We start from the raw sequence: 23,763 nt of genomic DNA, 5'->3' as shown, positions 1-23,763 counted from the left end.
GGTTACATGGCAAGGCGAGGAAGACTTAAGGTTTTAGATAGACTTAAGGTTGTTAATCAATGAACCTTGAGATGGGGAGATTATGCTAAATTATTCAGTTGGGCCCACTGTGATTTTAAAGGTCTGTACAAGTGAGAGGGAGGCAGGAGCGCCAATGTCAGTATGACGCAATGTGAAAAAGCTTTCACCGAATACATCTGGCTTTAAAATGTCTAAAATTAGAACTTCAAGTAATTTAATTTTATAACTCATGATGCAAATTGGCTTTGTGTCTCTCTCTCTCTGTCTGCATATCTCTCTGTATGTTTCTCTCGCTCAAAAATTTATATAACGTATAATATATGTCTGGGAAGATGCAGAAGAAACTGTTAACATTTGTTGCCTCTAACATGGAGGATAACTGGACTAAGAGTTTTGACATTTGACTGATGAAATTTTTATTTTTGAAAGTGTAATTTTTGTAACCCATATACAGTGAGCAAATTTCAAACTATCAAGTCAAATGTGCAAGATAATACTATTTTTCTTTACAGTAACTAAAAACATAAGAACTTGATGGTAGAGAAGTGGCTGGCTAAAGAGGGCAAAGAGGTAATATGCAAAGGTGATAGAAAAAGCCTAAACTTGCAATTATTCTTAATGTCTGTTTTGCCAACCCTACTTACATCCTTATAAATTACCAGCATCTTCCTCCCTGATTACATCCACATTGGAGGCAATCTGATTTACTATGTTACTATTTCCAGGGATTGACTCAGGTAGAATGGCTTCCATTTTCAATATGCCTCAGGTGTTCCACTAAGTATAATCTAAATATCTGCAACATTCCCCACTGGGCATTCTCTCTGTTCTGAACATAGTGTATATTAACTTACACTGTGTTTCTGAAGGTCATTGCCTTATTAAGCTAGAGTTAAATATTCTTTTTTTCAGAATATCACTAAAGATTCTGAGTATAAGCATACATTTGTTATATTTATAAAAAGTGACAAAGCCAGAAGTGTTTCATTATGACATTTTATTATGGGTGTCTGTAAGGAAAAAAAAGATCAACAACCACATACAAGCTTACAAAGTTAAATTTCAATACATTCCCTGTGTTACTGTGACAAATCAGCCCCATAATTCGTTTGTTGTTGTTGTTGACTTTTACACGATGAAGGACAGAGTCCTCTGAAGCGACATGCCAAGAAAGCTTTTTGACAGGAGACATGTACAGATGGTGTGCATTTGGTGTTTTGAATGAAAGGCAACAATTCTGACCGAGAGTATGAAAAGTGAAAGTTCATTAGCACCATAACGTGTGTCTTTAAAGTCTTCCCAAATATTGGTAATCTTGACAATTTTAGCAATGACAAGAAAAGAGAAGAGCACCTTTAAAAGCAAGTTGGTATCCAAGATTAAAATAATTGTAATTTTAAACTATGTCTTTAAATTCTTTCACTACAGTTTACTTTTTTAAAACATATTTTAGGAAATAATTGATGAAATTCATAAGTTCTACCAATTTATACAATTTTTTCATCTTCTGAAACTTAGAGAATTCATCTGTGTTTCTGACCAGGTTGAGGTAGTTGAAACAGGGAGGTCTTTTCAAATTTCATGTTTGACTGTTTCAGAAAGAAAGGCTGTCTATTAATGGTAAGCATAGTCATCGCTCTGCACGTGGGCTGGGATTCAAAGAATGTAACTCAGTGTAATTGTAAGAGTGTTGAAGTTTATTTATTATAGCACCATTGAGACATTTTGAAATGGAAATTTTTAAAAAAATAGAACAAAAAGCATTTGAACTGTATTTGGTGTAACAGCAAAAATAAAAAAAAAGTATCCTTTTTGTCAAATTACACTTTTTCCAAAAATTTTGGAAATAAATAACTGGAATTTAGTTGGTCACTTGTACTGGTTGACAAGATTAGAACAAGAGGAACACATATGGAGTGTGAAACTTTTTGCTGGGTTTTTAGATAGAGTTTGGTTTATAAAAAGCAAACAGGGCCAATGTCCACACCGAATTCTTGACCAGGACCACCAACATCGTACGGCGCAATATCTACAATCGGTAGTCTCACAGCCTTGCGTGTTCGATATTCAAAGACTGTTTTGCCCCATTCCCCAGTGTGTTTCTGTAAAAAAGATCAAAAAAATGTAAGTGATCATGACATTACAATTACATTCCTATGCTGCTTAACAAAGGGATACCTTCTAAGAAGTGCATCGTTGGGTGATTTCATTGTGTGGACCTCATAGTGTGCACTTACACCAACTGAGGTGGGATAGCCTACTACACATCGAGGCTACATGGTACAGTCTACTGCTCCTAAGCTACAAGCCTGTACACCATTCTACTGCACGAAACAATATGAAATTAAATGAAGCACAAGGGAAAATCATACAACCAGCAGGTGTGGTAAACAGGAGATGTATGAGGTTGCTGCCAGCATACACAGCATACCTTTTTACAGCAAGTGTTGGGGTTTTTTGTAAGTAGAAAGAGTATGCTCCAAAATAACAATAAAAAGTGAGGTGGAGTAAGTATACAAACCAGTAACACAGTCACTTATTATTACTGTCAGGTAGGATGGGCTGACTCTACATTATTGTACCTGCTATACTTTTCTAGACCTGGCAGTGCAGGAGGTTTGTTTACACCAGCATCCCCACAAACATGTGAGTAATGCGTTGTGCTTTGACCTTATGGTGGCTACCATGTCACTCAGTGATAGCAGTTTTTGGCTCCATTATAATCTTATGGGACACTGCCATATATGTGGTCCGTCATTGACCCAAAAATCATTATGTAATACATGACTGTGCTTAGACACTTGCTGTGATGGACCAAGTTTTTTATTTTTAATTTGCTTGAAGGAAGTTACCAACTTCGCCATGCTATCTTCCATACACATGAGGTCTGTTCTACTTCAAAGCTGTATCCTCCAGTGGGTAATCCATATTGTTTATGAAAAGCCTTGCAGGTCTTCAGGGTAATCTCAGCAGGGAGATTGCCATAGGCCAATGCATTCTTAGAGGCCTTAGTTCTTCTGGTCATTGCTAACAGGTCCATAGCTCATTTACCAACAAGTGGAAGATCTTTCACTACAGAACTTGCTAATATTAAAAGTGAATTCTCCCTCTGCTCATAAGTGATAACACAGACTACATTTAAAGTTAACCTTTAAAATTAAAAAGAAAGCAGAGATTTTAGATTGTGTCCATATGGTGGCTATTATGTAGAATGTATAGTAACCATGCAGATTATCTGATAACATTTATATTACGGGTTTAAATTTCAATTGTTTTCATTTTAACTGCTTTTTTCCTTGCAGTTGACAAAATTTATTTATTTTTGTGATACTTAACATTTCCTTCAATGAATCAGTAGATTTTTATATGACTCACACCAAATACCTTCATTTGTTCACCCACATTATTTTTATTTCTTCTTTTTTAAATAGTGTGATTAAACTAGAAATGCTGAGTTCATTGTGATCCATGCTTATAAAAATGTTGTTACTTACAGTGCAACCATCCTCCAGAACTGTGTATGTAAATTTGCTATTTCCTTCAGCCTTGAATTCACCTTCATTTGACCCCATCAACCTCAGGGCTTTCTTCACATTCCCACTGGCATGATCCATGTACGCAATGCTATTCTTGCAGTGATATGTGATGTTCTGGGAGGCCCGGCTGGAGAGGAGTCGGAGGAACGCCAGCTGGACATCGAGGATGTCTTCAGGAAGGTCAGGGTTGCCATAGCTAAACTGTAATAGGAAACAAATAAAGCTGATCAAACATTTTAGTTGTAACTCTATATAAGGTATTTGTGCAGTACAGTCTGGTCATTGTAATGTAGGTTGTTCATCTATTTTATGTAGGAATATTTTATATGTCAAGTTTTTATTATGGTCGGTATACCATATTATATTAATTTCAGAATGATAACATAGTGGTTCTACATTTATATACCTCACAATGTGATCACCAAGATAAGTCAATTAACCATCTGTCACTGTATCAACATGTTTTTATTGCATGCATATCATAAAGTGTTAGAGTAACCATCTGTCACTGTATTAACATGTTTTTATTGCATGCATAACATAAAGTGTTAGAGTAAACAGGTCTTTGAGACTTGAAAGAAAGGTGGCTGGATGAATAATTCAATCTAGCTTAGCTCTGAAGAGACAAGTTATAAATGTTAAAAGTAGTCATCTGAATATATAAAATCATTTGAGCTCTTTCATTGATTAACTAACTTTGCTGTGTGATGAACAGACAGCTGAAACCAAGAAAGTCACATAGATAAGGATGATTCAGTTAAAAAAATTGATATAGCCTTTCTTACCTGAAAACCACCATCCATGGTTTCACCAAACCAAACATGTTTCTTCTCGGCACCAGAATCTGTCCACCAGTTTTTACGTGGAACACTCAAAGGACTGGCATTTATACACGTTTCCCCAGTTTCCATATTACAGAATACTTTAATAGCATCCAACTTGCAACCTTGGTTAGGATCAACCCAATATTCTCCTGAATAGCCATAAAAAAGGACAGTGGAAATTGGTTATAAAATCCTGTAATGAAATCTGGACCAGAATGGTTTCGTTTGCCTGGTAAGACATTCATAATGTTGACTACTAATGTATTTGTATATTATAGTATAGTATAACAGAGACATTTTTCAATTGAAATTATTGAGGTAAAATAGATACAACAATTAAAAAGCACTGAGGTACAAAATAGCATCTTGATATCAAACAATGAAGATATATTAAGCCAACAACTTTTAATTATGTATTGTATTTACTGATATCTCTCTGTTTTAAAAGATGACTACCTATTTAATGCAGTTTTTCTCAATGTAAGCTCTTTGCATAAGGTAGGTTTATGCCAATAAGTCTAAATGTGAAGTCCCCGCGATTGATAGTTGTCCTCTTTTTTAAGTAATTTTCAGACATGACTCCAAGGCAATGTTCCATGTCAACATATTTAAGAGCTTGAAATAATTTTGCCTTTCAGAAAGAATTGACCCATATATGCAAAACCCTACACTCTTACAATGTTAATCAATCCCATATAATATTCTGAAATTTTTTATTTAATCATTTTTAATTTGAAAAATTTAATAATTTGATTATAAAATTAAATTGTAATAAATGAATATTTCAATAAATAAATTGCAAACTTTGCATCAAATTACATACATTCGTTCCTGAGAAAACAGTGATAAACATTGCTTTCTCACCCAAATAAATTTGTGATGATACGCAGAAACATACCAAACTATGATTTGCATTAAAATTTCCACAAAACTCTCTTTAAATGTAGGCGTATTTGGAATATTTTCAAGTTATTCACATTACATTTGAAGAACCCCTGCAAAGGCCGTGTTTTCTTCTCACATGTCACGTGGTTTCCATACAACTAATGTTCTTCTAGGTGCTATTTCTCCTATAAAATATTTTCTATTCACAGTAATAGTTTCCTGTTCCCTAAATACTGATATAAGTAAGCATCTTTCTCTGTAGTCCTGCTGCCACTAGGCTGAAACATTCCCCAACGTACCGCTCCTGAGTTCCGGATGGCAGAATTTCAGGTCCCGGCAGTTCCGAGCAGGGTTTTTACGAGACCCATCAGGGCTGATGAGGCTTTCGACTTGCCCACTGACTGATTTGAGTGAAGTCATAATCTCTTCGGTGTTGATTTTGAGATCCAGTGGGTCATCTCCATAATATGGGGCAAAACCACCAGCTTTTTCACCTCCGACACCAGCGATGGCAGCAGCCCCACCACCACAGCACGGACCAGGGGCACCAGGTGGTCCTGGAGGGCCTGGTTGTCCTGGGTGGCCTGGGGAGCCCTAGGAAGGGGAAGAACATACATCACGAAGGTGTACTTGTTTTGGTCCCCACTGAAAGAATATGTTGCTAGCTCAGGAAAATATATTAAAGACAACTAATACCTTGAGACATCATAATTATTTTAATAGGGGATTATTTGAGCTGTTTTGTGATCAAATGATAACAAATTTATAATGACTGCAGTTCATTCTCATAGAATTCATTGTTAGACTGTAAGAATCAGTGGTGGTAGTGGATGTATTTTACTCCATCATGCCTCCTTCTGTATAAACGATGTCAGTATTATGACCCAGGGGATGTCACGTTAGCATAAGAATTCTGGTTCCAGATTTGTCATTAACTTTGTATGTTTGGGCTGATCATTTAACTTATTTGTGTTTTAATTGCCACATGTGTAACTTTTGGGGGTGATCGTTTTTATTCTACGGACCTCAAAGTTGTGGGATAGAAAGGTTTTAGGAATGAAGGTATCAGTAGCAAGAAAGGAATTGTGGAAGCTATTTCAGAAGTAGGATGTACTACATACTGGGTGGATGAAAGTTGGGTTATAGTTGTGAGAATGCAACACACAGAATTAATAAAACAATTGTAATAATCCTTACCTGTATCATACAAACAACTGTAAACCTACTTTTACCCACCCCTGTATTTGCAAATCATTATGTTTATTGTAGTTGTGAGACTCCAGTGTGAGATCAACACAGGCAGAGTTTGTTTGGTTAAATGGGTTTATGTCTTTATTTTCATATAACTGCTATCTGATCAAACTATAAAAAAAGGTTTTTTTCTCCCTGTTGTTATGGGGTGTTGGAGAAAGTTTTAATGTGGTGGAGAACGTCTTAAAGTCATTGTTCATATTCTAAATCAACTTGGGTGATTGCATTCCATTTACTCACTGTCTCAGTTTTAGAATATTGCGAAGTGTTTCTAAAATGTGAAGATTATAGCAAATTAAATTCATATATTTCTAAGTGATGTTTTACCTCAGATCCTCTTTCACCTCTGTTCCCTCGAGGCCCTGGTGGTCCAATGGGACCTGGATGTCCACTGGTTCCATCTTTGCCAGCAGGCCCACTGGGTCCAACGGGTCCCTAAAAATTATCATGACATCACAAAGCTAGAACACCTTTCTTCAGTGCAAACAGTGAGAAAATGTGGACCTTTCAATATCTTTCTGTGGCACTTACTCTGGGGCCTGCAGGTCCTGGGCTGCCAACTGCACCTTGGTGACCAGCAGCACCCTGAAAGGGTAGAAAGGGTGAATATGAGTGAAGATTTTAAGACGATTAGGAAACTGTACATTTAAGATCAGGTCAAGAAACATGGAGATCATGATAAAATGTAATTTCCTTTCCTTTAATCTCCCATTGTCTCATGCCAACTACTATTTCAAATAAGTCCTTGTATCCATTTCTCATCTCTTTTAGCATACACTTTTGGAAATGAACATTTTATATAATTGGTGTCTAAAATTTGCATATTTCATCTGTTCAAATGCATTGCAGGGGATGTTCTAACAGAATGGGTGTACTTACTGGAGGACCTGGAGCACCTGGGCTACCAGGGAAGCCTCGGTGTCCTTTGATGCCCATGGAACCACGTTCACCTGCTTCACCTTTGTCACCACGTGGGCCTTGGGGACCCTTTACAAAAACACAGTTCAAATTAAGGTCATAACCACACATACGCATTGGAAAAACAAAATAGAATTTATACCAATTAAGTTTATTTTCTGACATTCTATTAGTTAGAAATTTCATCAACAGATACTATGTACATGGAACAATAAAACATTGTTCTTGTGGTTGTTTTCATTCTGGGATGATAACTCCATGAAACCCCAATAATCCATGTGTATATCATCAGCCCCAAGGAACTTCTGGGTCCTGAATTGTTTTCTATATAATTGAAGGAAAGTTTAAATTCTGTTCCAGTTATGTATTTTGTCATTCCCTTTTCTCAAACATGCCAGAAAATAGAATATTTTCTACACTGTAAAATGAGGTGTTTTTTTTTTTTTTTTAAAGGCCCTGGTCAGTATGGTTTAGTTTGTTGGGTGACATCCTGCAAACTGACTTCCGGTCAGGGTACACGCCAGGGTTGGGGGTTTGGTCCCCAACTAGGGCACTTGCAGGAGGCAACCAATCAATGTTTCTCTCTCTCTTTCTCCCTCCCTTCCTCTCTCTCATGAATCAATAAATGGAAAAAAATAAAACAACTTACAGCAGGACCTCGGACACCAGCAGGACCTGGAGCACCAGAAGGGCCAGCAGGACCCTAAAATAAAAATTAACAAACAGACACACAAGGAATTGTTAGTTTATTGATATAGCTTTGTTTGATTTAAAAGTTAATAATTTCATTGTGAGGGAATAATAATATGCCTACGATTACTGGAAGTTAGTATTATTTTCTTCTTCAACATCCTTTCCATGTTTATATCTTTATCACAGGCTCTAAACAGACAAGCTCAGAATGTCCTATTAATTCAGCCTTACATTTACCTGGTGAATATACACTTGGTCTGACTAATACCATTTTGAATTTGAGTAATGAATTCTTCATTGACTACTGCTAGAAACTTCTCATACAGCTTTATTACCACAGTTGCCTATAGAATTGCTAGCATAAAAACTGTAAAACAAGTGGTAGTATACCTCTTGGTTGGCAGATAGGACATTCTGTCTTCTACCTACTAATCTCTTTACTGAGCAAAGTACACAAGCAAAGAAAGATGGTGCTTATTAGAACTCACACTTTCTCCTCGATCACCATTCTTTCCAGCTGGACCGACAGGACCAGGTGGGCCTGGATGACCAGGAGCACCAGGAACACCAGGAGAGCCATTTTCACCACGATCACCCTGTGGGAAAATTCACAGATCCAAAATAAATACAATCAGCAGCTATGGTTTTAATTGCATAAGCCTATTGCACATGTGTTTTTTATACCTTGGTACCCGGAGTTCCATCACGGCCTGGCAGACCATCTGATCCAGGGTTTCCCTGATTAAAGAAAGAAAAAGGAGAAATGAAATCAACCTCTATGGATGTATTCAATTACCATTTAAGCCATGCTATCTCAATGGGAACAATGTCATCCTAAGGAGGATAAGAATTGGTTCTCAGGAATAAAAAATCTTAGATATTACAATGGCTGTGGCCCTACAAAGGGCAACAATGTCTAAATACAGTGTACCTGTGGTACTAGAGTTTCATGTGGTGAGAAAGGGAGAAATGATTTTTAAAAAGTGTCTAAAAGGGATCCTTAGGGGAGAGATAATAAATAAAATCTTTGCTAAAATTAATTTAAGCTCATAATAGAAATCTACAATTTAAGGAAAGACTAATCACAGATAACATGTAGTATATTTTCACCCAGAAGGAATGCTTCCCCCACCCCCAACTTGTTTCTTTATTTAGCTAGGGATCGTATTCTTCTCCAGGAATGATCATTCATTGAGAAATATTAAGAACATGAACATTTACAGTTATTCTAAGTTACACTAAAACGAATATCTATTCTTAGAAAAAGGAGAACTTTGGCATGTGGCAATATTTGCACTCTTAACCATTAAGGCCCAATTTGACTCTTGCTTAAATAAGTTATCAGGTACTGCTTGGCTGATTAGATAGTTCCTCAGAACTAGTACTTACATCTCTTCCAGGTTCACCAGCTGTACCAGACAGACCAGGAAGACCCTGGGGTCCAGGAGGACCACGTTCTCCATTTTGTCCACTAGGTCCCGGTTTCCCACTTTCACCCTGTGTAAAAAATAAAACACATTTTTAAAAATACTTAAGACCAAGAAAAAACCTTGTCTAAATAAATTTTTATTGAATTTGTTCCTAAAACTGTCTCCACCAGAGGGGAAAAGTTTTGGACAAGCAAGCTTCTTGTGTTTTCTAATTCGCCCAGAGACTCTGGATACCAAAGGGCTGAGTAATTCCACTGATTATCTTATTCAGAATACGTTCTAACATGAGATGTAGAAATAGACATGGCTGTCACAAGAAAAAATTGACGGTGAGCCACCATGAAACTATAGACTGTGGTGACCAATACAATTAAGTTATATTGAACACTTGGCTCTACCTAAAGAATATACACTTTACTAGATTTGTCCATATGGATTAAATATTTGATATTGTATTTGGTATTTGATGTACTTCAATTTGATATTGTATTTTCACTGCATTATCATATGGCATTTAAATTTAAACAGTGCTCGATGTATCAAAATACGAGCCTTCATAAAACAGAATTTCATTGTTGCATTTGCTAAATGATACTAACCACTAGGATGTTAAAGTAATGTTAATGAAAGCACATCAGGAGTGCACAATGAAATGAATAACTGCTGTCAGCTAAAGGCTTTCATAGGGCTACAAGCTGACATCATTTCCCTCTTCAAGACTCAGTCAACAAACTGAAGGATGCTCACAGGTTTCCCAACAGAGGCATTTGAGAAGGCAAGATATTTTTTTGTCATATTGATTTACTTGTGCTTATGTTTAAGGCGGGTGGTCTATGATGTGCATTGTTTTTTGTTGTTGTTGTTGTTCTGGAGCCTTTCGTAACATTCATGCTTCCCCCAAATGTGAAAATATCAAGAATTTTCATTTATTACAGAAAAACTTGTTTGTGATGTACCTGCTGTAGCTAAGTGATCTCCCAAGACTATCAAAAGAAACAAGAGTCCAGGGATACAAAGACAGCTACACTCACCTTGATGCCTTGTGGGCCAGGACTTCCTCTAGGACCTGGCATGCCTGGTGGTCCTGCCAGACCCCGTGCTCCAGTGATCCCTGCAATTCCAAGTGGGCCTGGAGCTCCCTGTTTTGACAAATAATGAAGCCTCAGTTCTTTATGTGAGTATATTTTCCTCTATTGAATTTACGATTAGAAATAAAACAGTGTCATCAACTATTAGAGAAACAAATCTACTCACCGGAGGGCCCTGGGAACCAGGTGATCCCTTCTCCCCTGGTGGACCAGCATCACCTTTTGGTCCAGAACTCCCAGGGTTGCCAGGAGCACCATTGCTACCAGGTGGGCCTGGGGGTCCATCCTTGCCTGGAGCACCGCTGACACCAGGGGGGCCTGGGTTACCCTATGAAATGTGTTTGAAGTTTGAGTATTTTATAATAAAAATATTAAATCTTTCTTGCCTGTTTTACTTGCATTCAAATAACTCTATATAAGATTTAATACAATGAAATATAGCAATGGGTAGTTTCTTATCCTATGCATACATGAATGCTCTTTTTGGAATGTAGTGAAAAAAATCCCTTTACAAAGTACTTACATTACTGCCAGGAGGACCAGGAAGCCCACGACCACCAGGGAAGCCAGCAGCACCCTGTGAAATAAAAACATATTTTTGAGTTTCAAAAATTAAGCAGAACAAATAACCACTAGAAACAAATATAAAGTACAAAAAATGTGGTAAGATCTGCCTTCTACTCTGAGTCACTTGTGGTTTATTTTTCCTCTTCGACTTTACATATAACTCATATATGAGGAAATGATTATAACTTTTATATTCTCTTTAGATCTAGTGCTCTAAAAGCAGTTTATACAGATTGATATTAATTAATGCTTTTCAATAACAGTTAATTAAGGGGATTAGTACTTACAGGACCACCAGGACTGCCACGTTCACCTTTGACACCTGGGGGGCCAGGAGGACCCTATATGGGATGGAGTGAAAAGGATTAATAAGAATAGCACCAAAGCCATATTTTTGGCAAAGCGTTTAGCCTTTGTAGAACAGTAACTCAGCGTATTGTGATAATCACTTTGCAATACGCACAGATATCAAATAATTCTGTTGCACACCTTAAACTTATACAATATTGTATATCAAATATATTTCAACAAAAGTATGGGAAAACCCTACAATACAAGTGAGAACCAAGTCATCTCCCAAAACAATAAAGTGGAGTAACTCTATGAAGAGTTGATTGACATGATATTTAGACTGAACCAAGCTTCAAACTCAGAACAATATTCTTACAAAGACTGTATGTGTCACCATTCAAGCTCCCACAGTGTGACATATTAAATTCTTGCTAAACTGAACACCTTCTACTAGAAGCCTTCAAGAAAGAAAGAACACTTACAGCAGGCCCAGAACCTCCAGAGGGTCCTACAGGTCCAGGAGGGCCTCCTTCACCTTTTTCTCCAGGACCGCCTCTTTCCCCTTTAGCACCAGGCTCACCATTCAGTCCCTGCATTCAGAAACAACCACCTGTGAGCTGACGTCTTACACAATGCACTGGCTTATCATTACTTATACTCAGGAAATAGAATTATTCAGGGAGAGAGATGCTGAAACAAAATCAGAAAAGAAGGCTCTTAAAAGACATGGCAAAACAAAGTCATTCAAAATATTTCCCTGATAAAAGAATATTATCAATGGGAATGGAAAAAATATAGAAATATATAATAAAGATTATATTTTAAAAGGATATTATCAAGAAAGCATGAATATGTTTGTTATTTGTCATAAGGGAGAACGTATCTCTGAGGATGCATTGAAAGTGAGCACCGGTAATATCATTTGAGAAGGATGGTGCTCAGAGCTAAATTTAAATGGTACCATTTTATAGTGAAAGAACTTTTAAAATTTCAGAGTGCTTTTAGGTCTATGGTATCATGTTAGCCTCATTAATCTGGCATAAAGGCAGGCCAAGTATTTTTTATCTGCAACTTTTAAAGAGTAAGAAGAGAGTTAATTTATACTTAATTTATACTTCTGCCATTTTTCAGCAAGATAGCGATTCTGGGCAGTGTGACACATATAGTTTTAAATTACAGCTCACATTCAATATGATTTTGTGTTAGTTTCAGGTGTGCAGCATGGTGGTTAGACTGTCATATCCTTTACAAAGTGTCCCCCTGATAGTGCAAGCACCCACCTGTCACCATACAGAGGTATTACAATGTTTTTGACTATATTCCTTATGCTGTGCTTTACATTTCTGAGACTGTTTTGTGACTAGCGATTTGTAGTTCTCAATCCCTTCACCTTATTCACCGATGTTCATACTTACAGGAGTACCAGGGAAGCCGGCGGGTCCTGGGGGCCCAGGTTCACCTCTATCACCCTGAAGGGAAAAATATCTTTGTTAGGCACAAGGAAGACATCTTCTAACAAGGACCACACATTGTCCCCTACATCATCTTATCTTTTCTTTAAGAAGGAAGTGTACAAAAGTAACTTTACCATCTGAAGACTTCAGTTTCTGAACAAAATTAGTAGTGAACAACACCAGAACCATTGATTCCTTCTGCTTCTGACTACGATATTATGTGCAAGAGAAGTAACTTGAGAATTCTGGTGTCTTGAACATATTTAATTGTGTAACTTCTAAAATATGGAAGGATTTTAAGAATATGGTAAAAGGGCTGAGAAATCAATAAACCAATAAAATTACTTAAAAACATTTACTATATATCTCTCCTGAGTCACAGACCCTAAAGGTGGAGAACTTTAGATCTACAAGAAGTCTCAGGCAAAGATTCTATAGATTTAGAATACTCATTTACCAATGTATATTACTTGAGCAATTTTTACATTTTTTCCAAATTTATTTAACAAAGAAGGCATGATTTAACATTTTTCTTGTGAATTTTGGATTTGAAAACTTTAACTCTTGTTGCATGTCATGTGACTTCTAAAGACAGTATCCCACTATTGAAACTCAAGGCTCCTAGGTAGAAGTACTAACTGTAAGTAGTCGCTGCCTGCGTGGGGTTGAAAAGTAGGTTGAAAATGTCTTTAATGCTTACAGGGCCACCGCGAGGTCCAGCTACACCCGGAGGTCCAGGGGAACCACTTTCACCCTTTAAAAAGAGAAAAGAAAAATAATATTCCCATCCTCCAAAAAGCCAAAGACATTTTGTTTTTGTTTCTAAATAGTGTTAAGTGTTACCTTATCTCCAGGCGGGCCACTTGGGCCAGGGGAACCAATGGCACCAGTAAGACCCTGAAGAAAACAGAAATATATTTTTAATTTTGAAGATAAAAAGCATTATTTTTCTATTAATCAAACAGAGAGCATACAGACATATTATTCATCTAATAAACTATATAACATGATTTCTTTTATGGCTTGAATGATACTTTCTTCAGTGTGCTTAATACTTCAGAGCTTAGTAAATATAAGATTCTGTGGAATGGCTTTAAAGGACAATAAGATTCAGTGGAAATTTATTGATGCATTCTTCTTTCATTGCAGAAGGTAAATAAGATGTGGTGTAAGATCTTACAATCATAACTTAAAAATTAAAATACACTGCTTTATTCAACTGCTTAATAATTCAAAATGCGTCATTTCACTGCTCAAAATGTCATAGCATGTAAAAAGTTTTTAAATTGACATTTTCAAGTATTAAAGTTTTACTTATTTACATAAATAAAAGATTTGGTTATTTAAAAAAGTTAGATGATGGCTTACTCATCTAGTCTGTCAAATGTGAAGTATTTATGAATTTTTTCAAGGCAACTCCAGTAAATATATCATCCATGTAATGGCTTAAGTTGTCATGTTTATTTAGCATGCTTATTATGTAGATATGACTACATCTAGAACAGAGGTGTCAAAATCATTTTCACCAGGGGCCATGTCAGCCTTGCAGTTGCCTTCAAAAGGCTGAATGTAATTTTAGGACTGTATAAATGTAACTATCCCTAACAGTTAAGTGAGAGCTCCGCGCTGCTGCCGGGTAGGAACAAGGTGCCAGGCGGCATAAAACAAGGTGGAGGGCCGGATTCAGTCCGTGGGACTTGTGTTTGCCACCTGTGATCTAGAAGTTTGCTAATGTGAATAGAGTTGATTATAATGTTTGTTTTTTTCTAACATTTACTTTGAAGTAGTTACAGATTCGTAGACGTTTGCAAAGAAGCATACAGAAAAATCCTGTGCACCTTCTCCCAGCTTCCCACAATGTTACACCTTACACAACTGTAGTACAATATCAAAACCAAGAAACTGACACTGGTACAATCCATAGCACTTAGGTTTCTCCAGTTATGCATGCACTCATTTGTGCATGTAGCTCTATATAACTTTATCACATGTAGCCCTGCATGACCCCCACAATAATCAATATACTCAAAAGGCACAATCATCATATGACTCCCTCCTGTCACCTCACTGCAGCTATAGCTGCCCCCCGCCGCCACCCCATTCCCCCGTTCCTAACTCCTGGCAACCACCAAGCTGTTCTATATCCCTATATTATGTTATTTCACAATGTTACCTGACTAGAATCACGCAGTCAGTATCTTTTTTATTTGACTTTTCTCCACTCCAGCACGATGCCCCTGAGGTCTGTATAAATGGTTGCAGGTGTCAATACTTCCTTCCTTTTCATTGCTAAGTAGTATTTCATGGTATGACTTTACCACAGAATTGAAATCTTCTTTAAAATAAAAAAGTTCCTTCATGAGCAGTATTAATTATCTTGGATTTTAGTGACTCATTATGATTTTAGCTTGTAACCTTTGTTATCCTTTTGGGATTTTCCATTCTCAGGTCATGGTTGAATTGTCAGGTAGTAAGATATACAAATCAGAAATTTTAACTATCAAATCATTAGGTCTTTTTACTGCTCAGAAGGTAGCAAAGTATGGCCTAACATACCATGAAAAGTTTGGGGAACAAACAGAGGTTGAGCTGAGGAAACTATTGTACATCGCATACAGAAAAGTCATGTTTCTCCCCCAAATGAGTACTCACCCTTGGACCATCTTTCCCTGGAGCGCCATCAGCACCTGCACTGCCTGGCTCACCCTGTCAAACAAAAGCCAAAGTCATCAGCTTAGGAGTGTCCTCAGTGAAAATCTGCCAAGAAGAGGAGCAACCTTGAAGATTTGCTGTGATATGTGCAATACATTAGATGTTCTGATTAATAGTTGCTCGAGGAATACATACAATTTTTACTTACTATAAAATAACATCAATTTGGAAAGTAGATTGCTTTCCAGTGGTGGTATTTTCCTGTAGTCTACAAAGTCTGTTTTGTTACATAATTAACAAAAGGTAAGTCAGTACCTTGTCACCCTTTGGGCCAGCACCTCCAGGGCCTCCTCTTTCTCCAGGCATCCCTTGCAGACCAGGACTACCAGGAGGACCAGCTGGCCCAACTGCACCAGGAGGGCCCTGAAATTTAAAATTAGAAGAGAAATAGTAAATCACAAGAAGGAAATGCAATGCTTTTTGCATTGTAAAATCCAGGTGAATTGAATTATGTGGCATTTTACCTTTCCTCCTGCAGGACCAGGAGATCCATTTGCACCCTTAGGTCCAGCGGCCCCTGGTGGTCCAGGAGCTCCCCGTTCACCAGGGGCACCAGCATCACCCTGGAGGAAGAAAATGTAATGTTCCTGTTAGAAACCCAATGCTAAAAATAAACCGCAAACACCCTAAATTGTATTGTTTTGATGCAGACCAAATGATATTTTTGAAGTATTTGGAAATTTTTTATAAAAGACATTTAATCATCAGAGTGGGAATTGAAAATATAAAGTTAGTCTTAACAAGGAAACTTTGACACCTGACCTGAAGAATTAACTTTGAAACTATTATAATGATTTTTTTTTCACAAAAACAAATTTTTAAGGTTCTTCTACCAAAACAGGTTTTTTTTAAAAAAAATACAGAATCAATGCACTGGAAAGATTTTTGTTTGAAAGTTTCAGGCCCATAGTTGATTCTATATTGTTTATTAATGTCAGACAACTTGATTTTCCCGATGAAGCAAATTTAATGTATTCAAAATGTCTTGAGTTACCCTAAGTGTATTTACCAAACATTTACAATATTGTTATTCTTAAAAAGAGCATTTTGGTGTAATATGCTAAAAATGTGTCACTAATCAAACTTGCTGAAACATTATAAAATAAATGAAAATATTTACCTTGCCTCCTGGAACTCCAGGTCCACCAGCTTCACCCTTTGGACCCTAGGAGATTGACATGCTATGGTTAGGCCTATATCAGAATATATGTTATATAAATATAAGAAATACACATTTGTCTTGTTTTCATAATGTACAATTTGTCGAATCTCAAACCACGTGCTCTTTCTTCAGTAGCTTTTATTCTATGGTAAAATTCAAACAATGTAATCATTATGATTGAATCATTTTTCTGTTTTGTTAATGAATATTTCACAACTAAATGTTAAAATTCAGACACCATGGCATGAGAAAATTCCAAATTTAATAATTAATAAATGGTTACAGTTTATGAGTTCTTCTGGTTTATGAGTTATGAAGAAAATGACATGCAACTTACTGGTTCACCAGGTTTTCCATTTTCTCCCGGAGGACCGTTGGTTCCAGGTATGCCCTACAAAGAATCACATGTGTAGTGTGCAGTTACTTGAAACATTGCTTCCAAGAGAACTCTCATTCATTTGTCTCTTCAAAGTATTGAAAAATGGTTTCAATGGTCTTTTCTGAGGTAAAAAACTTGTGACTCTCAAAATCCGATGACAGATGTGATAAGCATGTCACCACTGTTCATTTCCTTCTATTCTTTCTTTTTATAAAATGAATAGATGATGATGGTAAGATGGATTCAGCTATATAAATTTAAATTCTAATGAAAATATACATAAGCATATAGAATTATATAAACTTTATTTTTTAGTTATTTATTATGCCTGTCTATTCACACTATCATTTTATGTCAAGGTAGAACACAAACCCAGAAATTTTAAGTTTAAGATGAATTATAATCTATTAGTGTCACAAAAAATTAACAAATGCAGCTATCAAAGGGAAGTACTTAATTGCCTGGTAGAAGCACATGCTCAATGACAATTTAAATGACACATTCTTACTTGTGATCCTGGTGGACCGGGCGGTCCCACATCTCCTTTGTCACCACCTGGCCCCTAGGTAGAAAAATGTAATGAGTTCCTCCGTTATAAGATAGCTTTCATATTTAGTTTGCACAGTTTTCACTTCAGCAGGCCAATAGTTTAATTTAAAAATTAATGTGTGAAACAAGGGTAGAGTCTGGCCTGTGGAAGCGATGCAAGAGAAACATATACAACATAAACTTTACTTAATGCCAGTATTTAGCTTGTTAACTAAACAAGCAAACATAATAATGGCTTTGATGAATTAATACGACATAGTATCAGAGATTATGTAATTCCCAAAGTTGTCCCTCTGCCCCACTCCCACCCACCTCCATGTGCAATTTATGTGAATAAACCTACGGAAGGTCCAGGGGGTCCTGGAGGTCCAGCTTCACCATTCTTTCCAGGAGGACCCTAAACAGAAAAGCAGTTAAGGAAGTAGTGAAAAGTCATAGGGTTGGAGATAAGTGCCTGTATTTTAAGGCTGGAAAGAAGTTGATGGAAGCTCATACCTGAAGACCAGGTCCTCCAGGGCCACCCCGTTCTCCATTTTTGCCAGGAGCACCCTAAAAACATGGCAAGCATTTACTAATTCTCAAAAGAATATAATTCATTATATTGTTCCCTCAGAGTTTTGACCTGCCTCTTAGACGTACACACATACACCCTCATAACCAAAAACTACTATATATAACTAGGTTTCCATGAATGTTGCCACTTTTTCCCAAGAACTCTACCCCCAAAATATTTTAACTCCCTTCTTACATGGTGTTTTGATTTTCATATGTTCTTCTGTGCTTTGAAGCAGAGGTCAAATTTTGACCATTTCTGTACTCCCATTTGGAAAGTAAAAGACCTTCTGTCAAATAGTTATTGAAGAAATAAAGGCAGGAACTCACATCATTTCCTTTAGGACCAGGGAAACCCATGACACCAGGCTGACCCCGGGGACCAGATGGGCCTGGAGGACCTGCACGACCAGATTCTCCTGGACTTCCCTAATGAGAAAAAGGTTACATTAATAGAGGTTTGATAAAATATGATCAAGATATATAATGTGCATATCAAGGCTATAAAATGTACATCAAGGAGAGGTCCAACCATGCATGCCAGGATTCACTGGGCTTGTAAAGTGAGATGTTAAGAGTGTACATACGGCCGGCCCTGGTTTTCCATCACTGCCTGGTCCTCCTGGGCTTCCGGGCACACCCTAAATTGAATGAGTCATTCAGGTATTTTAAAAATAATTTTAAAAACATACATCCATAGATAAAACTTTGAGATTTCCATTTACATATGAAGCTGCATATATGCACTTTTTTTTTTCCTGCTAGTAACGTGTCTTAGTCAAAGTGTTCTATTTTCTGTTCTTTTAAAATCTGTACTAGCTTGGACACAATCAAGGGGGAGGGTGGAGGCAGGGGAGGGAGGTGGTTCAGCTGGGGTGGGGTGGAGAGATGGGGAGAAAATGCAGACAACTGTAATTGAATAACAATAAAAATTAAAAAACCCTTTTTTTTTGGTTTTGTTGTGAGCCTATAAAAGGTATATTCTGATTAAGATGACTTTGAACCTTCTTAATTTGCCTTTTTTTTCTTAATAAGCAGCAGTGTTTCCCTTTACCCTTATTCCTGGAGGTCCAGGAGCACCATCTCGGCCAGGCTCTCCAGCAGCTCCTCTGGGCCCTGCAGGGCCTGGACCACCACGCTCCCCAGCAGGACCCTACATGGTGAAAGGAATCAACAAATATGTAAAAGAGCCTTCGTTGACCTAGATATTGACAATGTTTCGGTTTCAACTAGAGAACTTCATTTGGTCTCTTAAAAAGAGCTAGCTGGCCCTGGCTGGTGTGGCTCAGTGGACTGAGTGCCGGACTGTGAACCAAAAGATCACCAGTTCAATTTCCAGTCAGTGCATGTGCCTGGATGGCAGGCCAGGTCCCCAGGAGGGGGCGTGTGAAAGGCCACTAGTTGATGTATCTCTCACTCATCCATGTTTCTCTCCCTCTTTTTCTCCCTCCCTTCCAATCTCTCTAAAAATAAATACATAAAACCTTTAAAAATAAAGAGCTGATGTGTTGCTGACATGTTCAGTATAAAATCACTATTAACTATGAGTTGGATTGTTATATTTGAAATATTCTGTGACAACTTTGATAAACATCACATGCTTAAAAAAACAATATTTAGTGGCTTAACTATATATTTCTATGAATATAAAGTTAAATATCTTTGATGGTACGAAGTCATATTTGCATAGCAATATGCAAATATGCTATACAAAATGTTCAAAGAACTTATAAGCATGAGGCTGAGATAAATAGTTCCCAACTGACTGGTAAGTTAAAGGATTCTTATAGAGGTTAAGTGACTTTAGTTACAAAGGTAGCAAGATGGCCCATCAAGGGCTGGAATCATTGTTTTACACTGGGAATTAATTTTTTTTGAAAACTCTATTATATTTTTTGGAGATATTTAGGTTTTAATTATGGGAAACTATATAGAAGAGTATGCCTATTTGTAGTACTAGCATTTATGAAAGTAGAAACTCAAGTTTTCTACCTTTTCTCCTGGAAGGCCATTTGGTCCAGCAGGTCCTCGAAATCCAGGTTGACCCTGGAAATTGTGAAAGGCAAATATTTCAGTCCAAAGCATTAAAACTTTTCATAATTCTTGAATGGCAATGGAGATATTTTCATGTCATAAAATACTTCAGAACAATATGTGGGATTGGGTACTCACTATAAGGAAAATCATGGTTGCTTCACCCTGAAGGTGAAGTTCTACAATGGTGATAGTGATGTTGTTTTCCTTTTAGATGCCCATGGAAAACATACCCTTTCTCCTGCAGCTCCGGGAAGTCCATTTGAACCAGGTTCTCCAGGTGAACCATCTTTGCCGTCTTCACCCTTAGATCCTGGAGTACCGGGGGAACCAGCTTCACCCTAAGGAAGGATGCCAACAAAGGATTAGTGACTGAATTAGACTGCAAAATTCCTATCTGTTTACTTTCTAGTTATGTTTTATTTTTCTAAAAGATAGCCAAACCTGAAGTAATACTTACACGTTCACCACGTGGTCCTGGCTCTCCTTTGGCACCATTCTTACCGGGTTCACCCTAAATTAAATAAAATCTTGATTTAAAAAACAGGGAGAACAGACTAACAAAATCATCACCAGTAACATTCAATTATAAAATGAGAGTGAAATCAACATAAACTCAGCTGAAACAAGAGTAAAAAGCTTGCTGTTTATGTCTTTATTGTTAAAATAAAACCATACTTTTCAGGTGACAAAGGAAAAATAGGTAACTTACTGGAGAACCTCGCTGTCCAGGAATGCCATTGGTACCAGCTGGTCCTGGAGGACCCCGAGCTCCCGACAGTCCGGGAGCTCCAGGAATGCCAGCGGGACCCTAAAACCAACCCCAAAAGACAAGCCTTAGCCAAACAAGAACTTTCTTTTCTGAATAGCTAACTTAAGCATCACAAATGTATCGTCATGCAAAATAAAGGAAGTCGAAACATGTGTGGGGTGAGATGAGGGTGAGGGGTGAAGGGTGAGGGGTGGGGGGATCTTACCATTTCACCTTTACCACCAGGACTACCACTAGTCCCAGGAGGGCCCTAAAGGGTAAATGAAGCATATTAATAATAATGCAAATAGTGCATGTGTATTAGAAGTTGTTTATATATTTGCAAAATAAATTTACTGGTAGGTGTTGTGTTTTATAGCTGATTCCTTCAATTATAGCACAACACATAAAATGTAGGCAAAATATTATCATTATCTGAATAAATTAGAGATCATATGAATTTTTCTGAATTATTAAATAAACAAATGGAAGAGGTTTAGTCTGGTTTCTTCTCTGAAATTTTTATGGTGATTAGTTTGGAGCATATGCTTTTAAGTATCAAAAAAACTATCTTTTAATTCTTTCTGTATCTTATAAATATTAAATTTGTAGATTCTAGAAGAGTGCAAACCACAAAAACTACCATTTTCGGTACCAATCAAATCAGCATTTGTCACATTAAAGTCATTGCAGAGCACTAAGCAAGATTTTTTTTTCAAAAAAGCAATTTCAATTAATAGCAATATTAGAACATATGCTCTCATGATATGAGTGTAGCCATGGCTGCTACTTACAGGAGGACCTGGAGCACCAGCATGTCCCTGAGGTCCAGGTTCTCCTCGTTGTCCAGGGGAGCCACTTGAACCAGGAGTTCCCGCAGGTCCAACTTCACCCTAAGGGATAAGCCCCAAATAGTCAACTTCCCTTGCCATTTCTAATTTCTTAGCCAAATTACTTTTCAGTCCTATTTAAATCCATTTTTCAAAGGCTGGAGTAGAATGACTACACATACTCCATCTAAGGGATGTCTATATATACTCTGTGAATCGTTAATAATAAAGGCAGAGAAAAATAGTAACTATGTGTGTGACTGTGTTATCTCTGTGTTCCAGAAGTGGCTGGGCAAAGGGAAATGACATCAGAAGAGATAGCAGGATAGCTGAGTGCCAGGTATAAGATACCTTGGAGTCCAGAAAGAGAGAAAAAGGGCTCAAACGCAAAGTGACAAAAGGAGACTGGGCTTCTAGTGGTGAGCACACAATAAAGTATACAGATGTCATATTATAAAGTTGAACATCTGAAATTTATGTTATTAATCAATATCACTCCCAATAAGTTTAATTTTAAAAAAAGAATAGGACTCTAAAGAGCTGTATAGATAGAAGACATCCACTTGAGTGGTAAAAAAATTATCTTCAAGAAGCAACCCAATAGTTTGGTTGTCTCCAAGGTATATTTTATAATCTTGTATAGAAATACATGCTTACCTTAGCACCAGGGGAACCGGGGAACCCGGCAGTTCCAGGGGGACCGGGTGGGCCCTGAAAACATTAAATACCATTTGAAGAGCTCTGAATCAAGTATACAAAAGCGAACGCTACCAGTGAATAACAAACATACACAAGACGGAAGACAATTATGCATGTAAAAATAGTATTTATCCTTTGTGAATGAATATTATGGGAGAACTAACATGGTAATATAAAAAGGGAGTAAAAATCTAAAGTTAGAAAATTTGGATCTCCCCCTGCTCCGACCTCTGCCCCCAATTCTCTGACTTCAGGCAGGTCCCTTAGCCCTGAGCGCTCACGTATAAACTAGAGCGAAGCCCGGCCTGCAGGCACCACGCGGATGGCAGCGATCGGCCGAGCATGGGAGTAGCAGCAGTTTGTTTACGGGGTTAGCATTTCTAACAAACCGATTCTAGATTTTGTATTTACGGGTTTAGTGTCATTTTGAATCACATATTTATGAACAATGCTGAGTTTTGGGTCTCTCATCCATATTATTCCAATATCCCACAAATCCAGGATAATCGCTCATTACCCTGAAGCAAATCAGAGTTAGATAAAAAGTTACTTACGGGTTGTCCATCACTTCCTCGAGCACCATCATTACCTCGAGCCCCCTAAGAAGAGAAGTTTGTCTTAAATAATACCTTCCAAATTCTGAGAGACTGGTGACAAGTAATACTTTGATTAAAATTCTCACTCAATTGAGTTAATTTTCATTGAGTACATTAAAAAATGCTTACTGATTACATATAAGAGTCCAATTGTTAAAACCCATACATAAAACAATGATGTAACAGAAGTATTGGATTTTTATTTTACAAACTGTGAATTAATGTCTCTGTAACATACACAAAGTTCATACTTAAAAAATATCCTCAACAGGGATAATAACTATAAAGCACTTGTTTCCTTATAATTAGGACTAAAATTTTATGGAGGTAACTTTCAGTGTGATACAGAAGAAAAGCAGTTTTTCAGCAGATTGTCGCAGCCTGCAAAACTGGCTGAGACAGTGACTCTGGGTTGTGATAGCTATGCTGCTACCAACACTTACTGCGGCTCCAGGAAGCCCTGGCCGTCCTCTCTCACCAGGAGTCCCTCTTGGACCCTACAGAATACAATTGGAAGTATGGTTATAGGCTAAACTTGAGA

General features: G+C 37.3%; 1 protein-coding gene across 1 annotated transcript in view; it reads right to left on the bottom strand.

Annotated features, from left to right (window-relative positions):
- Positions 1–1,001: 1,001 nt before the first annotated feature.
- COL3A1 (collagen type III alpha 1 chain) overlaps positions 1,002–23,763 on the bottom strand; it is a 40,657-nt gene continuing 17,895 nt past the window's right edge. The window contains exons 13-51 of the mRNA XM_024564136.4: positions 23,666–23,719; positions 23,181–23,225; positions 22,585–22,638; positions 21,892–21,990; positions 21,324–21,368; positions 21,059–21,157; positions 20,807–20,860; positions 20,580–20,687; positions 20,305–20,358; positions 19,367–19,465; positions 18,900–18,953; positions 18,643–18,741; positions 18,256–18,309; positions 18,104–18,157; positions 17,720–17,773; positions 17,170–17,223; positions 16,791–16,835; positions 16,135–16,233; positions 15,926–16,033; positions 15,611–15,664; positions 13,802–13,855; positions 13,659–13,712; positions 12,920–12,973; positions 11,987–12,094; positions 11,501–11,554; positions 11,170–11,223; positions 10,813–10,974; positions 10,590–10,697; positions 9,518–9,625; positions 8,813–8,866; positions 8,617–8,724; positions 8,085–8,138; positions 7,397–7,504; positions 7,049–7,102; positions 6,845–6,952; positions 5,566–5,860; positions 4,343–4,530; positions 3,516–3,758; positions 1,002–2,123 (exon numbers count right to left, since the gene is read on the bottom strand). Of these exons, the coding sequence (XP_024419904.1) occupies positions 1,977–2,123; positions 3,516–3,758; positions 4,343–4,530; positions 5,566–5,860; positions 6,845–6,952; positions 7,049–7,102; positions 7,397–7,504; positions 8,085–8,138; positions 8,617–8,724; positions 8,813–8,866; positions 9,518–9,625; positions 10,590–10,697; positions 10,813–10,974; positions 11,170–11,223; positions 11,501–11,554; positions 11,987–12,094; positions 12,920–12,973; positions 13,659–13,712; positions 13,802–13,855; positions 15,611–15,664; positions 15,926–16,033; positions 16,135–16,233; positions 16,791–16,835; positions 17,170–17,223; positions 17,720–17,773; positions 18,104–18,157; positions 18,256–18,309; positions 18,643–18,741; positions 18,900–18,953; positions 19,367–19,465; positions 20,305–20,358; positions 20,580–20,687; positions 20,807–20,860; positions 21,059–21,157; positions 21,324–21,368; positions 21,892–21,990; positions 22,585–22,638; positions 23,181–23,225; positions 23,666–23,719 (3,501 nt within the window). The 3' untranslated portion in view covers positions 1,002–1,976. The remainder of the gene's footprint in view (positions 2,124–3,515; positions 3,759–4,342; positions 4,531–5,565; positions 5,861–6,844; positions 6,953–7,048; positions 7,103–7,396; positions 7,505–8,084; positions 8,139–8,616; positions 8,725–8,812; positions 8,867–9,517; positions 9,626–10,589; positions 10,698–10,812; positions 10,975–11,169; positions 11,224–11,500; positions 11,555–11,986; positions 12,095–12,919; positions 12,974–13,658; positions 13,713–13,801; positions 13,856–15,610; positions 15,665–15,925; positions 16,034–16,134; positions 16,234–16,790; positions 16,836–17,169; positions 17,224–17,719; positions 17,774–18,103; positions 18,158–18,255; positions 18,310–18,642; positions 18,742–18,899; positions 18,954–19,366; positions 19,466–20,304; positions 20,359–20,579; positions 20,688–20,806; positions 20,861–21,058; positions 21,158–21,323; positions 21,369–21,891; positions 21,991–22,584; positions 22,639–23,180; positions 23,226–23,665; positions 23,720–23,763) is intronic.

The sequence above is a fragment of the Desmodus rotundus genome, chromosome 2 (genome assembly GCF_022682495.2).
Source record: "Desmodus rotundus isolate HL8 chromosome 2, HLdesRot8A.1, whole genome shotgun sequence".
Lineage (NCBI taxonomy): Eukaryota > Metazoa > Chordata > Mammalia > Chiroptera > Phyllostomidae > Desmodus > Desmodus rotundus.
The sequence above is the reverse complement of the archived record's forward strand: the minus strand, read 5'-3'. Positions and strand labels throughout refer to the sequence as shown.